At 59.5% G+C, this 16,738-nt stretch overlaps 8 protein-coding genes across 8 annotated transcripts; 6 read left to right on the forward strand and 2 right to left on the reverse strand.

The window, feature by feature from the left end:
- Nucleotides 1-603: 603 nt before the first annotated feature.
- Nucleotides 604-1,829, forward strand: M421DRAFT_68119 (sorbitol dehydrogenase; the record flags this gene model as incomplete). The annotated part of the gene is made up of 2 exons (XM_033596484.1): nucleotides 604-801; nucleotides 915-1,829. The coding sequence occupies 2 exons, from the start codon at nucleotides 604-606 to the stop codon at nucleotides 1,827-1,829; spliced, it is 1,113 nt and encodes a 370-aa protein (XP_033446447.1).
- A 772-nt stretch (nucleotides 1,830-2,601) lies between these two features.
- On the reverse strand, nucleotides 2,602-4,555 carry M421DRAFT_68045 (uncharacterized protein; the record flags this gene model as incomplete). The annotated part of the gene is made up of 2 exons (XM_033596472.1): nucleotides 2,602-3,965; nucleotides 4,045-4,555. The coding sequence occupies 2 exons, from the start codon at nucleotides 4,553-4,555 to the stop codon at nucleotides 2,602-2,604; spliced, it is 1,875 nt and encodes a 624-aa protein (XP_033446448.1).
- Nucleotides 4,556-5,167: 612 nt separating this feature from the next.
- Nucleotides 5,168-7,437, forward strand: M421DRAFT_422874 (uncharacterized protein). The gene is made up of 3 exons (XM_033593300.1): nucleotides 5,168-5,366; nucleotides 5,438-7,300; nucleotides 7,353-7,437. Exons 1-2 carry the CDS (start codon nucleotides 5,363-5,365, stop codon nucleotides 7,123-7,125), a joined length of 1,692 nt encoding a protein of 563 aa, XP_033446449.1. The 5' UTR covers nucleotides 5,168-5,362; the 3' UTR covers nucleotides 7,126-7,300; nucleotides 7,353-7,437.
- A 29-nt stretch (nucleotides 7,438-7,466) lies between these two features.
- On the forward strand, nucleotides 7,467-8,357 carry M421DRAFT_219253 (uncharacterized protein). Its single transcript, XM_033588297.1, has one exon. It carries the CDS (start codon nucleotides 7,757-7,759, stop codon nucleotides 8,270-8,272), a length of 516 nt encoding a protein of 171 aa, XP_033446450.1. The 5' UTR covers nucleotides 7,467-7,756; the 3' UTR covers nucleotides 8,273-8,357.
- Nucleotides 8,358-8,972, forward strand: M421DRAFT_219252 (uncharacterized protein). Its single transcript, XM_033588296.1, has one exon. The coding sequence runs from the start codon at nucleotides 8,444-8,446 to the stop codon at nucleotides 8,852-8,854; it is 411 nt and encodes a 136-aa protein (XP_033446451.1). The 5' UTR covers nucleotides 8,358-8,443; the 3' UTR covers nucleotides 8,855-8,972.
- Nucleotides 8,973-9,349: 377 nt separating this feature from the next.
- M421DRAFT_422875 (uncharacterized protein) lies at nucleotides 9,350-11,291 on the forward strand. The gene has a single exon (XM_033593301.1). It carries the CDS (start codon nucleotides 9,752-9,754, stop codon nucleotides 11,249-11,251), a length of 1,500 nt encoding a protein of 499 aa, XP_033446452.1. The 5' UTR covers nucleotides 9,350-9,751; the 3' UTR covers nucleotides 11,252-11,291.
- A 1,024-nt stretch (nucleotides 11,292-12,315) lies between these two features.
- M421DRAFT_422876 (uncharacterized protein) lies at nucleotides 12,316-15,440 on the forward strand. Its single transcript, XM_033593302.1, has 2 exons — nucleotides 12,316-14,555; nucleotides 14,810-15,440. The coding sequence occupies exons 1-2, from the start codon at nucleotides 12,395-12,397 to the stop codon at nucleotides 15,316-15,318; spliced, it is 2,670 nt and encodes an 889-aa protein (XP_033446453.1). The 5' UTR covers nucleotides 12,316-12,394; the 3' UTR covers nucleotides 15,319-15,440.
- M421DRAFT_422877 (uncharacterized protein) lies at nucleotides 15,423-16,325 on the reverse strand. Its single transcript, XM_033593303.1, has 3 exons — nucleotides 16,057-16,325; nucleotides 15,774-15,982; nucleotides 15,423-15,723 (listed from the first exon to the last, which is right to left on the reverse strand). The coding sequence occupies exons 1-3, from the start codon at nucleotides 16,217-16,219 to the stop codon at nucleotides 15,490-15,492; spliced, it is 606 nt and encodes a 201-aa protein (XP_033446454.1). The 5' UTR covers nucleotides 16,220-16,325; the 3' UTR covers nucleotides 15,423-15,489.
- Between the last annotated feature and the right edge of the window lie 413 nt (nucleotides 16,326-16,738).

The following is a 16,738-nucleotide window of genomic DNA, read 5'->3' on the forward strand; positions in this document are numbered from 1 at the left end:
ACGGCAGTCAGACACTATCGTTGGTACGGACCTACACCGACGCTATTGTTATGATCGGGAGAGCCCCGAGCATTGCTCTTCCGGGACTGTAAGCTTTCGCTGCAGCTCCGAGCATCATGCAGGGTCCAGAACGCTCGACGCTGTTTTGTGCGGTTCGACGGGTCGCACGGCGAAAAGACCGATCCTCTACGGCCAAGGCCCACCTCAACACCACGCCAAACATCGTGAGATTTGCTGCATAACAGCCGCATGACAATCAGAGACAAGGGTAGACTTCCCGATAGAGCATGGCTCGCGTCTCGGTAGGTAAGGGACGGAGAACGACGGATCGACTACGCGGGGTTGGCGGGTTACCATTCGTGGGTTTTTGGGCCCATCATAATCTCCTGGCGGGGCACAGGGTGACGTTTGGGGGCAGTGGGGTACAACGCGCCTCGGGGCTCCACGTATAGATGTGCCCCGCAATAAGGGCAGCTGACGGTTCCTTCCGGATGCGTTTCTTTCGGGCTATCATACTTCTTCTGTAAACCTCCGAGAGTCTTTCTCATTCAATTTATCATCTTCTCTTCCCAATCACCTCAAATCGAGACACGGAGCAGCAAGATGAGCACAACAACCACAATTGCGCCTGCAAAGGCAAACATTGGTGTTTACACGAACCCAGAGCACGACCTTTGGGTTGCTGAGGCAGAACCTAGCCTCGAGGTTGTCCAGAGGGGTGGAGATCTCGCAATTGGCGAGGTCCTCTTGAACGTTAAGAGCACTGGTATTTGCGGAAGTGACATCCACTTCTGGCACGCAGTGAGTCCTGTTCCTTCTTTTCCATCCGCCTGGCTTCTTTTGCGAAACGCTGCGATTCGGCTTTGATTCGGGAGCTTGCCCCTGTGAAGAGGCCTCGGAACTGACAACATTAGGGATGTATTGGTCCTATGATCGTTGAAGACACACATGTTCTCGGACACGAGTCGTCCGGCGTAGTGATGGCTGTTCACGAGTCCGTCACAAACCTCAAGGTCGGCGACCGCGTCGCTATCGAGCCTAACGTCATATGCCACAAGTGCGAGCCCTGCCTGACAGGGCGCTACAATGGCTGCGAGTCCGTCGAGTTCCTCTCCACACCTCCCGTGACAGGCCTGCTGCGCCGCTACCTCAAGCACCCCGCCATGTGGTGCCACAAAATGCCCGACAGCATGACCTTCGAGGACGGCGCCATGCTCGAGCCTCTCTCCGTCGCCCTTGCTGGCTTCGACCGCGCCAATGTCAGGCTCGGTGACCCCGTACTCGTCTGCGGTGCCGGTCCCATCGGTCTCGTTACGCTTCTCTGCGCACAGGCGGCAGGCGCCGCGCCCCTTGTCATCACAGACATCGACCAGGGCCGTCTCGACTTTGCCCGCAAGATCGTCCCGCGCGCCCTCACACACAAGGTCGAATTCAGCCACACGGTCGACGACTTCCGCAGCGCCATCCTCAAGCTCACAAACGGCGTCGAGCCCTCTCACTCTCTCGAGTGCACAGGCGTCGAGTCCTCGATCGCCGGCGCCATCCAGACCGTCAAGTTCGGCGGCAAGGTCTTCGTTATCGGCGTCGGAAAGAACGAGATCAAGATCCCCTTCATGAGGCTGTCTACACGCGAGGTCGATCTCCAGTTCCAGTACCGCTACTGCAACACATGGCCCAAGGCCATTCGGTTAGTCGAGAGCGGTATAATCCAGCTGCGCGATCTGGTCACACACAGATTTGCGCTAGAGGATGCTGTCGATGCTTTCAAGACGGCGGCCGACCCGAAGACGGGTGCTATCAAGGTCCAGATTCAGAGTCTGGGTGATTAGACATGGCGACGAAGGTGTTAGGGCGATGCATGAGTGGAGTTGGCGGGTGATGACTGCGAGAGATTCCTAGAGCATTTCCACATTTGATGGACGATTACGAAAATAAAATATAAATATCAGTTCGAAATCGAAGCGTCGAGCTGCCTGATTGACATGGTTGTGAGGACTGTACGACATGGACGCTTACTGTCCATGATGATACCTGTAAATGTGAGTAAACATCGTCAGGTGTAAAAGATCCATCAAGTCACGTAGAAAAGACACATCAAGTCCATAATCACATGCGCCGACAACAAGGATATGCGGATGACAAGATGCCGACTTGGTGCACTGTCCCGTCTATCTCCCATTCACACGCGCTCCCGCTCTCCTGTCGGCCCTCCTCTAACCATGTTCCAGGCCGTAGTCACGTCCAAAGTCGGATCGAACGACGTCATCAAAGGCTCCAGACCTTCTGAGAATTGACAAGTTTGCTACAAGACATTGGGAGGGTTGCCCTTGGCCGTAACACCGATGGTGATGGTTGATTTGCCCTTGATCATAACACCGATGGTGATGGTTGATATCGGAGCATATGTCATAATATGCAAGCTTTAAGAACCAAGGCTGCGGCCCTATTTGCGACGTCAAAGCAGCTTATCCAGGTATATGATAATATCGTCCCGTAACGCCGTTCCATGCTTCAACGGAGATGCGCCTTAACACCATTGTAAACCCTCCGCTGGAACTTGGGAATTGACTCCAAAGACTTGACGCCGAAGACTCGGGAAGACTACTCCTCCGCCTCGGTGTTCCAAATCTCCACCTCGCGACTCTCAAGCTCCTTCATCTTATCCTCGGGGAAAATGCTGTCTTTCGGTAGCCCGGTCTTGCCGTACTCCACAACAGGACCGATGGTGTTGATCCACTGGGTTCTCCTCTCCATGAGCGTTCTGATCGGCTCGCCAACACCAGGCCTCGTAATGCCTGCGTTTGCAACCGCATGTGAGCCGCCGCCAGCACCACCAGGGCGTTTGTTCTGCTTCTTGCCCTTTCCAATGTTCCTGTTTCGCTTGAGGTATGCGGCGTTGAGCTGGTTGTCTAGGTCGTCGGCGATGGTGTTGTACTCTTGTTGTGCGATGCGTTCCTCTGTTAGCTCGAGGAGGCGCTGTTTGCGTGCGCCGTTGACAATGGACTGTTTCCGTAGCTCTTCTTGCAGGAAGCGCAGGCGCTGGGCGACCTCGTCATCAAAGTGCGAGTCGTAGGATTGTTGCTCGGTATCGGCTTCTGACAGGAATCCGTAGTGCTTCAGTTCCATGAGCATGCGCTCTTCGAGCGTGGCGTAGTCGGCATGCCCGCTGCTCTGTTGTGGGACGCGGCCCATGAAATCGGGAAGCTGTGTTGCCGAGGGGAGAGAGTTCGTATTGGTGGTGTCTGCAGGCGCGCCGGCGCCTTCGTCAATGTCCATGGCATCGCCGTTGATTCCATTTGTTTCGCCGGAGCTGTTCTGGTTTCCCCGTCCTTCTGGCCGCAAGGTAGCCAGCAGGCGAGACAGGAGTGGCCCCGCAGAGACGTGCTCCGTCTCGAGAGTAGCGTCCGTCAGTTCTTCCTCTGTGCCTCGTGGAACGTTTGTCGAGGGCCGACTATCGTTCGAGTCAATGTGCATGGCCCCGTCCTCCTCGGCCCAGATGGCCTTGTAGTGTCGCTGACCCCGTCTTGGGAGCACGAAGGGGCCTATGCGGTCGCCGCGCTCCTTCAAAAACGCCACATCCTCCTCCGTCAGCGGCCGTATGTATGGTTCGACGTAGTTAGCGAAGACGGTAGCATTGACCTGAGTCGCAGGCTTGGCGTTGGAGAAGTCCTTGTCTGGTGGGAGGCCAGCGATCTTGTCGTGCAAATTCGAGGGTGGGAAGACGGCGACGGAGAAGATTTCCTTCTTCTCTTCGTCTGTCATGCCCGGGGTGACGTCGCGGATGTGGTAGACGGTCGGGTCGTCGAACTTGACGGGGTCCTCGCCGAACGTCTGATACTGCGGGACCGCGGGCGCGGGCGCAGGCTGGTGCGAGACGTCTGACCCGCTGGGCGACGCTGCGTCTTGCGGGGCGTCGGCGGCCGCAGCGGGTGGCTGTGATGCGGGAGAGGACATGGTGGAGTCTCCTGCAAGTGCAAGTCAGACATGTATGCTCCAAGCGCATATTACAGGCAAATGGCACCCTGGGCAGAGCAAAAGACTGACCCTTGACGTCGAGGCCATCCTGCCGGGCAAGTCCGTGTGCGCCCACGGCAGGAGGGTGCTTGCTGTCCGCGTCATGCTTCTTGCCGACTTTCTTCAGCTTGTGCTTCCGGTCCTCGTCCTTGTCGTCCTTCCTTTCGCGGGGGCCGCGGTTCTTGCGCAGGCTGTGCAGCGTTCTCAACGCCGCCTCGGCCTGCGTGCACCGCGTCTCGATGCTCCTCAGCACCGTCTTGTCGACCTGGTCGCGCATCTTGAGCAGCGTGCTGCCCGACGGGATGGTGCCGTTGCTGCCGCCGCTGCTGCCTGTGTCCAGAATGTCTTCCATGGTGGTGCTGCATCGCTTCAGGGCGCTGCTCAGTGGCTTCTCAAAGTAGGTCGCCGTCGACCCGGACGGCGGCTCGACTGAGGGGCCCGCATTGGACAGCGGCGTCGTGTTGCGGCTGCGCGGTGCAGCAGAAGCCTTCCCGCCGCCCGGCTTCGTCGCCTTGCCTTTGCTGCTCGTGGTGGGCGCCATGACGAGCGGGCTGACGTTACGGGCTGCTTGGGCGGTGCGGGGGAGTCGCGTCCACGAGGACGGACTGCGTACGTTGGCGACTTGCTACCACATGCACTGGAGGGCTGGCCGTGTGCAGCGACAAGCTGTCCAAATTTCCGCCAACTATCCTTTTGCTTTATCTGGACAACGCGACCGCAAGGACGTTGATCCTGAGGGTTCCACAATATCCTGAGCTCGGTGTGCAAGGTTGGTGGTGTTCACGACGCACGTTAACCCCCGTCGCGCCTTCCCAGCGACCGCGAAGCCCGTGCGCCTGCCCTGCCATGGCCAGCCAAGCTTCGAGGCCGCCCGCGACGGAAGGCGCGATGCAAACACGCACAGAACGCCCACGTCATTGCGGATCAGCCCAGTCCTGTACTGCGAGCGTCCGCATGCGCTGTCGCATTCGTGAATGTGGCCAGAGTGACAGAGGGACAGAGGGACAGAGTGACAGTCTCGCAGCGTCTGCAGGCCGGCCGGATGCTTGCGCTTCCCTGTGCCACAGCTGATGCGCGATCTAAGCTTTTCACTATGACCGCACCTCCTCATTAGGTCCCTATCCCAGTCGCATCCAGCCACTCTAGCCACCCGGGCTTCCGCATGCGCTGCCAACGGCCCAACGCCCCTCCTGTTCGCACTGCTGCTCTTCAATGATGCCCATGACTTTCGCCTCCTTCTTGTACTTGATTGCTGCTGAGATTCTGTCGAGCATGCGCAGTGGCTAGCGTATCGCAGCGACTCCTGTGTTCGAAGTAATCGCCCAGCGCATAGCGCATTCCACCCACCATGAGTACGTAGCACAGCTGCGCCTTGCCACGCTCCCACGCACTGCACCCGACGCTGGCTGACGGTTACACACAGCTGCCCGTGGCATCGGCGTCTTCACCATCGAGTTCCCCGACCCTTCCAAGATCGACTATGTGAACAACCAGTTCAACACCCTCAACGAGTCCATCTCCTTTCAGTACCGTGGCGTGACGAACATCCAGACGCTGTCGACAAAGGGCGCCGCTTCTGGCTCCGACCCGTACGGCATACTCTACGTCCCTGATGTCTTCACCGAAGCCTGCAAGAGGAACGAGTCACAATATGTACCCGCGAATGCCTCACGGATTGCGAATCTGCCCTCAGATAGGAACTACGCGCTTATAGCATTCGCACCCTGGTACTCGGCGCAATGTACCATCGAGTACTTCACCGCGGCCAGGACGCTGTCAGCGACCAAGGCCTTCCTCACGTACTTGCCAGGAAACAGTAATGCGCAGCCGCCCGTCTTGAACAACCCTGCATGGGATCTGCAGGACGGTGGCTCGTGGCAGCAGGGCAACACCTTTCCCACTTATGCTCTGTCGTCCATGAGCGGCAACAACATCATGGACCAGCTGAACCAGTATTCTGGCAACATCTCAACTGTGCCAAACGGCGACGATCTCAGCAAGATATTCGACAGCACATCCTACGTACGGCTGTGGGCCACCGTCAGCACCGACTCAAGCGGCACTCTGCCGAGTTTGTGGGTCTTCCTGGTTATCGTTCTTGCCATTCTGATCGCGGCGATCGGCACCACTTCACTGTGCATGCATATCATTCAGCGCCGACGACGAAACGCACTGCGTCAGCGTGTGCTGAACGGAGAGGTCGATCTCGAGGCGCTCGGCGTCAAACGCCTTACAGTCTCCCAAGCAATACTTGACAAGATGCCTATCGTGACGTACACCACCGGTCCTTCTGAGAGCGAAAAGTCGCCCAAGGCACCAGCCGCTGCAGCCAATCTTGCACCTGGCGTCGATGCAGAGACGGGGTCTAAGACATCTCCTCTTGTTCGACGTCTCTCGGCCCCAACATCCTCTACGACCAACGGCGCCACATTCTCGCAGCCCACGTGTCCCATCTGTATAGACGACTTTGAGCCGAACGAGACCCAAGTCCGTGAACTTCCCTGCCGTCATATCTTCCACCCCGATTGCATCGACACATTCCTGCTTCGCAACTCCTCGTTATGCCCAATGTGCAAGCAGAGCGTTCTACCAGCGGGCGCCTGCCCAGTGAGAATTACAAACATGATGGTACGCCGTGAACGGCACATTGCTCGCATGAGCGCTCGGTCCGCCTGGTCAGCAGCAAACGGTGGTGCACCGCCGTCAGTATCCGTTACCGTGAGCGATCGCGCTCGGGGTGCTTTCGGATCGGTAGGGCGAGCAATAGCGGGGAGACGCATATTCAGTGCGCCTGAACGGCGGCAGAGCCCACCAGCGGACATCGAGATGGGTACTGCACAACAGTCCGCAGCACCACCACCGCAGCCAGTATCGAGCGTGCCTTTGGCGCCACCTCCGGCACCAGTACCAGTACCAGCACCAACGAACTCTCAGGACTGCGAACCTCCGCCGACACCCACACAGAATCGTAGGGAATGGGCACGGCAAAGGGCACTGGATCTGCTGGGCAGCAGGCACGCACCGCCAGAAGTTGATTCCATCGAGCAAGAAGAGAGTGCAAGGCCCAAGTGGAAACGAGCACTCAACAAGGTGTTCCCCGGCTTTCGGTAGCCTCACTGCCAGCAACACTGTACACATTGGTTCAACATATCTTCTACCTTCTTTTGATACCATGCTTTTGGGTTTGGACGTCGGCGCACTGTCTTCTGGGATTCTGTTGGGAGGCTATGCAAGGCGTTTGGGTGCCGGACACTGTATGTAGGCTTATACGCACATAGTAATGAGACTGTGAATACGTTATGATTCAAATTACAATCGGCACGCTGTCGCCAACTCACGCGAAACGATTGCTGCCTCGATATCTCCCTCTCGGGTCCATCTCCCGTAAGCAATCGCTCTCGATCCAGACGCGTACCTCGTACCCACCGACACGTTTGCTCATGCTCGCCCTCGGTTTCTAAACGCAGTAGCTACTCCAAAGCAGCACCCCGACCGCTTCTGCCGGACTGTTGCGCAGTCTTGAAACACCGCGGATGCAGTGCGCGCGCAACCTTGGCTCGTGTACTGTCCAGATGCGCCGGGATGGCAGACACGCAGCTGTGCCGTCCGGGCATTGCACACAACCACCCTGTCTGCTCGCGGCATGCGCCGACAAGAGGCAAGTCCGAGACACGCAGCAGCCTGCGCAGCTACGCGAGCTCAGGTCTTGTCGCCACACCCGTGAGCGGCATATTCGGCGCCGATGGGTGCAAGCTCACCTCTGGTCTGCGGCGTGAGGCCCCGGGCCGAGACGGGGGATCGACTCGAGTCTGGTTGCGTGGTGGGTTGGGAGCTAGTGCTTCAAGGCGCGCTGTCTTGGAGCTGGGATGTTGAGAGTACGGCGGAGTGGGCTGCTGGCTTGCTTGCTGGGTGGTGTGGTGTGGGCGAGGGGATCGTCGTGCGGTGGATGATGATGATGCATGTATGCTATTGCTGTGCTGAGGCGTGGCTGCATGTACTCGATCTAGAAACAGCACTTCCCTCCTTCGTCTTCTTTCTGCCCGCCTCGACGACTGCGACGGGGTACGTGGCTGTTCTCCCAACTCGCGTGCTTCCGCGCGTGCCGATGAGCACGATGCAGTTGCGTTCTAGGAAGCGCAGAGCCGAGATCGCTGCAGGAGTATCCCAGGATAGCACGGCAGCTTGCAGGAGCACATTAACCGGCTGCTGCCGCTCATCGCGTGCGAACGACATGTCCGTGGTGCTGGACGGGGGATGAGGCTGTGCTCAGGCATCCCAGAATCAATACTAATCACAGCAAAACACACCCGACTAAGGAAGACTTGGTGACGGCCTGACAGCTTCGTGCAGCCCCCACAGTTGCGGGACGGGCTGCTGTCAGCTTAATTGCCCGCTTGCGGGCGCTTGGTGCTTTGCCGGCTTGCCTTCGATGCGGATCGTGTCTGGATGGGGATGCGGCTGTGCAGGTGTTGTTACTGTGCTGGTGTGGGAATGTTGCTCGTTCGCGCGAGTGCGCAGGCAGAATGGTACCTTGATACTCGGTCCACTAAGCGCACGTAGGGTCTACACGCGAATTGGGGGGTTGTGCGTGTTTGATGGTCCGACGTGGTCGTGGATGCAATCGACTTGCCGGTTACCTTTGAGTCGCTGGTGCACAGCACCAACATTGACATGGACAGCTCCATCTAAAATCTTGAGACACAGACTCGAGGCTGTCAGAACTGTATGGCGCGATGAAACGCCGTGCGACGCGGGCCCTGACATCCCAGCCCTGCACAACGGGCGCGACAGGTTGCACGACGGCCGCAGAGCCTCAGCTCGACATTCGCCGCACGCCTGATTCGTCGCGCTTGCACCGTGCAGCCTGGAAGGTGCGACAGTCGTGCACGCTCATCCACGCCGTTGGAGCGAATCCAGGAACCGCGCGCGGGTGTGATGGGATTGGGTGTGATGGGATTGGGTGTGGGTGGGGACGGGGCTGTGGTCGCTGGTTAGGCCCAGTTCGGGGACTATGGGGGATTGGATGCAGAGTCAGGAATAGAAACACAAGGCGGGTGATGCGAGTGCGGTAAAACAATGCTTGTCCATGGTAGCAAGATGCTGGCGAGTCTTGCGAGATGGAGGATCGAGGTGGGAGAGTCGAGGAACGGGCGTGGTTTGGATAGGGCAATGGACATGCTCGACCTTGGGTTTCTCACCGTCCTCACTTGAATTTCACCACTACCTACTCAACGGATATCACCTGTGACTGCCGAGACTGCTGACGGGATGCTCGAACTGCCAGGGGCATGAATTGTGGTCGCCAGATTTAGCCAATCGAGGCTGACGCCCAACACTCGCAACTACTCCCATTGGGTCGAAAATCTTACACAGGACGAAGCCTGCATGTCTCCTGCATGCGTTTCGCAGCAGAACACAGTTCAAGGCGAGAACCTGGGGCGACGGGGATCAAATTCAACCAGCATACTCCCGGTGTGGGTACCTCTACTTCTGAACAGCCCGTTTTGGGCAAGAATACACGGGAATCAGCGTTTGGGCGAGACTGAGGTGGCTGAGACATGCGGGTGTAGAGCGCTGGTGCATTTGGTGTGCTGTGCTTGTGGTGTATAGTGAGTACGGCGTGGATCGACACTAATACATAAGGTACCGCCCTCGGTGTTGGAGATCAGACAGCAGTACGGAGCAGATCTTCGACAGCAGTACGGAGCAGATCTTCGACAGCAGTACTTCCAACACAATGGCTACGACATCTTCCACGCCTCAGACACCTCGGCGCTGGCAATTATCGCCCGCAAGGTTCGAGACGCCGACTTCGACCCTGATCCTGTCGTCACCCACTTCAGCGCCCAAGCCCTCGAAAGCAAATCGAGAGCGGCGACCCAAGCTCCGAGCTTCGTGCGATGCCTGTGCGGCCTCAAAGGTGAAGTGCAGCAAGACCCATCCCATCTGCCAGCGGTGCTCTGCGAATGGCTCGCAGTGCATCTACGGCGTCTCGAGGAAGCACGGCAAGCCCGGGCGCACACGCAAGAGGAACCCAGACGGCACGCCCTTTATCAAGGGATCAAAGCAGCGCCCATCACCAGACGGCAGCGAGTTTGGCAAGTTCAGGGTAAGACCTGAGCCTATTGCCCTGCCGCTGCCTGACCTCGGTGATGTCTCTGCGTGGAACTCGAGCTGGTCGTCGACACCACGCAGTCTGCAAAGCACGCCAGAATTCGAGTTTGAGATGACGCCGGAGCCATTCGATGTGACGCCGGAGCCATTCGATGTGACGCTGACTCCTGAGCCCCTGTACATGGACACTTGCATGTCTCTGGGGTTCCCGTTCATGGATGACTACCTCCTGCCGACGACGGATTTCCACATGGACACGATGCAGTCGCTTGAGCCTGCGCTTTGCTTCCGTGACCCCTTTGCAAAGAAGCAGTCGGTGCAGCTCGACCTACCAAATATCCAGGAACTCAAGGACTACATTGGCGGCGAGTCGATCAACCCTTTCGACTGCACATTCCAGGACGGTGGCCTTGGGATCTCGCTAGATGGCTCGTCTACGTCGTCTGAGCCGAGCCCCAAGAGCACGGCATTCGATCAGTCGGACAGGCGGTTGAGCGTGAGCGTTGCAATGCCAAGCTCGCACTGCTGCTCGGCACTTGCGCAATCGACCCTCGAGAGCCTGCACATCACGGGTCCCGACCGCTCACAGCCATGGCCCAATGTCGAGATCAAGAGCCTGGACTCGGTCCTGTCGACGACGAGGCTAGCGGTGCAGAGCGTGCTGCAGCTGCTCAGCTGCCAGTGCTCCTCCGACCCTCATCTATCCATGCTCTACGCAAGCATCACAGGGAAGATCCTGAGCTGGTACCAGATGGCAGCGGGCGTGGACCCCGGCGCAGCACCCCAGGGCTCCGCGCCATCGGTCAGCAGCGCGACCTGGTCCTCGGTCTGTTCCTCGGTCTGTTCCTCGCCTCTCCTCACGCCGGGGCCGGAGCACTCGAGGTTCAGCGTGCAGATGCAGCCGCTGAAGTTCGGACTGTACGAGTTCGACGCGGCAGAGCAGGAGCGGCTGAGGCGGCAGGTGGTGCTCAAGGAGCTGAAGAAGTGCGGGCAGCTTGTCGAGGCGCTGGCGAACTGGCGCGGCGATGGGCAGGGCGAGCAGGCGGAGTTTCTGTACGATGTGCTGGGCGCGTGGCTGCGGAGCGAGCTGCACAGGACGCTGCGGGAGGTCGGGGACGTCTAAAGAATGCAGTGTCTTGTTGTGCATGTACTGTGCAGTGTCTGGTTGTATCTGTGCTGTGCAGTGTCTGGTTGTATCTATACTGTGCAGTGTCTGGTTATATCTATACTGTGCAGTGTCTGGTTATATCTATACTGTGCAGTGTCTGGTTATATCTGTGCTGTGCAGTGTCTGGTTATATCTATACTGTGCAGTGTCTGATTATATCTGTTCTGTGCAGTGTCTAGCTACATCTGTTCTGTGCAGTGTCTGGTGTTGAAGTCGTACTTTAAGCAAAGCTCGTAAGCACAGATTCTGTTGGTTCTCGGGGATGAGCACGGTCTCTGGATCAGTAAGGTAAGCTGGCTGGGTGAAACACCTGACGACTGCTTGGGGTAACGATGAGTAGTATAGCGTAGACTATCTAGCTCAAAGGTCGGGTTGAGATTCCAAAGACAAACTTGATTGACGAGGTTGAACACGAACCATAAGGGTTGTGTTCCTACTTGCTATATACTATAGAGATCGTGATGGCTCACTGAGCTCGACGTGAGCTGCGTGAGCCAGAGCTTGCCGAGCTCACCGTGAGCTGCGTGAGCTGTCACGTGGGGTCCACCTGGCTCGACTGCCAAGGGGTGAGCCCGTCACGTGACCTGGTAATGAACCACGCCGTAACTGTGCAGTACTGGGCAGGTCCTTGTTATTACAGCGCTAACCCTCTGGGCTATGCTGACACCCGTCAGCAATCGGCTGGTTATAAGGGGATCGTAACATCTGGCTATATCTGTTCTGTGCAGTGTCTGGTTGTATCTGTTCTGTGCAGTGTCTGGCTACATCTGTACTGTGCAGTGTCTGGCTACATCTACACTGTGCAGTGTCTGGCTGTATCTATACTGTGCAGTGTCTGGCTACATCTGTTCTGTGCAGTGTCTGGCTACATCTGTTCTGTGCAGTGTCTGGCTACATCTGTACTGTGCAGTGTCTGGCGTGCCAGCCCCACAATCCCCAGCTTCCGTGTCAGCCCCACAATGTCTTCTCCGGGCCTCGGCTGCAGCCCGGCGCCTCGCACATGTCAGAGGTCAGGACCACCGCCCAGTGCGCCCACGGCGCTCCCAGTCCGTACACCATGATCTGAGCTCGTCGCCGGCACGACGCACATGGCCCATGATGGCCGCTCAATCGACGCTGCGAGCGCCGCATGATCGGCTACTCGCCCTCTACGACCGCTATGCCCGCACCGTCCGCTCGCGCGTGGGCGGCGCCTCGAAGCTCACCAAGCTGCTGTCGACGCTCGCGCTGCTGCTCGCCATCGTCGGCGCCGGCCAGGGCTGTCGCCGCTGGTACGCGGGCCGCCGCGCGGAAAAGGAGACGGGCAGGCGGCTGCTGCGACGCAACTCGGGGCTGAAGAACAAGGACGGCAGCAGGACCGTCTTCGTGCCGTACCGCGACGCAACGTCCAAGGTCGTCATCCACCCGACCAAGCCGACCACGTTCGATGCCCACCGCCGCCTCTTCCTGCAGCCGCCGCGCGCCGCGAGGATGTCCGACGCGACGCCCGACGCGAGCAGCCCGCAGGCGCCGCCGCCGCACGCGAAGCCGGGGCTCAACCTGGCGTTCCTGCACCAGTTCCTCAGCCTGCTGAGCATCATGGTCCCGCGCTGGAACAGCAAGGAAACGGGCCTGCTGCTCGGCCACGGCGTGTTCCTGATGCTGCGCACGTACCTGTCGCTGCTCGTCGCCCGCCTCGACGGCGACATTGTGCGCGACCTGGTCGCCGGCAACGGCACCGCCTTCCTCTGGGGCATTGGAAAGTGGCTGGGCGTCGGCACGCTGTCGTCGTACACCAACGCCATGATCAAGTTCCTGCAGGCAAAGGTCGCCATCGCCTTCCGCACCCGCCTCACGCGCTACATCCACGACCTGTACCTCAACGACCGCCTGAACTACTACCGCCTCGCCAACCTGGACGGCGGGGTCGGGCAGGGCGCCGACCAGTTCATCACGCAGGACCTGACGCTGTTCTGCACGGCCGCCGCGTCGCTGTACTCGTCGCTGGGCAAGCCTGCCGTCGACCTGTGTGTCTTCAACTACCAGCTGTTCCGCTCGCTGGGGCCCATTGCCCTGACGGCGCTGCTGAGCAACTACCTCGTGACGGCCACGGTCCTGCGGCGGCTCTCGCCGCCGTTTGGCAAGCTCAAGGCCGTCGAGGGCCGCCGCGAAGGCGACTTCCGCGCCCTGCACGCCCGCCTGATTGCCAACGCCGAAGAAGTCGCCTTCTACGGCGGCGACCAGATGGAGAAGCACTTTCTCGAGCGCGGCTTCAAGGACCTCAAGCACTGGATGGAAGGCATCTACAGCCTCAAGATCCGCTACAACATGCTCGAGGACTTTGTGCTCAAGTACTCCTGGTCTGCGTTTGGCTACCTCATCACCTCCCTGCCCGTCTTCCTCCCCGCGTGGGGCGGTCTGGACGCTAGGGCCGCGCTCCCCGGCCTCGCGGGCGAGAGACAGGGCCGCGAGCGCAACCGCATGAAAGACTTCATCACAAACAAGCGCCTCATGCTCTCGCTCGCCGACGCCGGCGGGCGGATGATGTACAGCATCAAGGACCTGTCCGAGCTCGCGGGCTACACGTCGCGCGTGTACACGCTGATCAGCACTCTGCACCGCGTCCACGCCGACGCGTACTCGGCGCCCCCAGGCACTCGGCCAGAGCTCTACTCGGTCGCCGACATCCAGGGCACCGTGCACCGCGGCTTCGACGGCCTGCGCCTCGAACACGTCCCCGTCGTGGCCCCCTCGCTGCATCCGCGCGGCGGCGACGAGCTGCTCGAGAGCCTGTCCTTTATCGTGCACGCCGGCGAGCACCTGCTCATCACGGGCCCCAACGGCGTCGGCAAGAGCGCCGTCGCACGCATCGCAGCCGGCCTGTGGCCTGTGTACCGCGGCTTGGTCTCGCGGCCGCGCTCCGTCGGCACGGACGGCATCATGTTCCTGCCGCAGCGCCCGTACCTGTCCACCGGCACGCTGCGCGACCAGGTCATCTACCCGCACACGGCCGTCGACATGAAGGACGCCGGCCGCCGCGACGCGGAGCTGCAAGCCGTCCTCGACGAGGCCAAGCTGGGCTACATGTCGGACCGCGAGGGCGGCTGGGACACGAAGAAGGTGTGGAAAGACGTCTTCAGCGGCGGCGAGAAGCAGCGCATCGGCATCGCGCGCCTGCTCTACCACGAGCCACGCTACGCCTTCATCGATGAGGGCACCTCGGCCGTCTCATCCGACGTCGAGGGACTGCTGTACGAGCGCTGCAAGGCAAAGGGAATCAGTGAGTCTCCCTCCATTTCCCCTCCGTCTGCCCTCTATTTTCCCCTCCATCTCCCCTCTATTTTCCCCTCCATCCCCCCTCCATCCCCCCTCCATCTCCCCTCCAACCCAACCCATCCCATCCCACTCCATCCCAACCCAACCCAACCCATCATATCCCAACCCAACCCATCCCATCCCATCCCATCCCATCCCAACCCATCATATCCCAACCCAACCCAACCCATCCCAACACATCCTAACCCAACAACCCAGCACTAATAACAGTATCCACCCGCGCCTCCCTCAAACGCTACCACACGCACCTCCTCACCCTGGGCCTCGGCGAGTCCAGCGAAGAATGGGAGTTTACGCGCATCGGCTCCGCGACGGAGAAGTCGTCGGTCGAAAAGGAGCTCGCCGAGCTGCGCGACCGCCTCGCGAGCGTCGAGCAGTGGAAGGCGCGCAGGTCGGAAATCGAGCGCGAGTTGGAGAGCGTGTGGGTCGAGGGCGGCGAGGAGCTGGCGCCGCCGCCCTACGCCGAGACGCTGGGCGGTGGCTCTTTGGGCGGAGATGAAGACGGCGAGGGCGTGAGCGAGTCGGGCTGTGGCGGGAGCGAGTCGGGCGATGAGGGGACGCATGATGGGGAGGGGACGCATGATGGGGAGGGGATGCATGATGGGGAGGGCACGCATGATGGGGAGGGGACGCATGATGGGATGAGCGCCGAGGGCGACGACTTTGGGTCGACGAGTTCCTGGAATCCAGCGCACCGGCCGTCGTAGCATCAGCACCAGCACCAGCATCAGCATTGACAATCACAATCACAGTCATGTAATGAAAGTCATAGCATTGACAATCACAATCACAGTCATGTAATCAAAGTCATAGCACAACCACTCCGTTCCCTCTCTGACAGACTCGCTCGCTCCACCCCTGGCGTATCCCCTCATGCCCTACGTCTGCTCGCACTTCTTCCACACAACATACAGACTGTTGCTCAGCCTCCCGCTCTCCTCGGCGATCCCTAGCACCCCGCTCGCCGACCCAGCAAGCGGCGTCAGCGCCACACTCGCATCGACATTGAACAGCGCGGCCCCGCTGCACGGCGACCAGAGCGCAACATTGGCAGCATCGCGCTTTGCGAAGTCGAGCCTCGCTGGCCCAGTCAGGGTTGTGGACGTCCATGTCTGTCGTCGTCAGCACTGCACTGCCGACGAATAGCTTCAGACAAACGTACCTGATCCGTCTCCCCCGAGAAATAGCAGTTACTCCCCACCGTCCCAGTGACGCCCGCGTCCACGTCGGCGAACCCCGTGTACGACACGCTGTACACGGCAAAGCTGAAGCCCGCGCTGTATGCCAGCGCCAAGTTTAGCTGGCAGAACTTGCGACTGTCTGCGGTGGCTACCCCGGGACCCACGGCGGCGATGAAGTCCGGTCCAAAATCTGTCTCGTTCAGCTCGTGCCTCGGTGGTGGTTTGCGGTGCGAGTGCACCGGTCTTGTAGGGAAGCGCACGTACGGATCGGGAGGACCGCGTCGTCGGTCCATTCTACGTTGATGCTGCCTGAGGGGCAGCCGGTGCCGCCGGATACGACGTTTGTGATTTTGAAGGACGGAGGGGGGGTGGATGCTGTCTGCGGGAGGGCGGAGGCTAGGGCCGCGACGGGGAGTGCGAGCTTCATTCTGAACAGCGAGGCAAGATCTAGGTAGAGATTGTCGGTCTGTTTTCCGGGACTGGTCGGCGTGGTCTCTGGTTGTCTTTATGTGCCGCGAGGAATCACGAGCCGGTAGACGCTCGGTCGGGGGATCCAGACCTTAGGTCTGTGTAGCCCAATCTATCGCTACTACAGCCAGCTGAGTAGATCGATTCGACTGGCGACGTGCCTGCTTGTAGTCGCTGCACAGAGGTGCCAACCACCTGCTCCCTGGCACTGATCACTGCACTGGTCCGGAGGTCTCTGCGAACCTAGTGACCGCATCCTGAACTGCATATGAACTGCACCTGAACTGCATATGAACTGCACCTGAACTGCACCTGGACTGCATATGAACTGCGTATGAACTGCATATGAACTGCGTATGAACTGCATATGAACTGCGCCACCTCCGTCAGAAAAGCCTTCGTGTTCGAATAAACGCTCTGCGGTGACAGACCAGTCGCTGGGCGCGTCCAAACGATCCGCATCCAGAACGCTGACGAT

This window comes from Didymella exigua (genome assembly GCF_010094145.1).
Source record: "Didymella exigua CBS 183.55 unplaced genomic scaffold M421scaffold_23, whole genome shotgun sequence".
In the NCBI taxonomy this organism is placed as follows: Eukaryota; Fungi; Ascomycota; class Dothideomycetes; order Pleosporales; family Didymellaceae; genus Didymella; species Didymella exigua.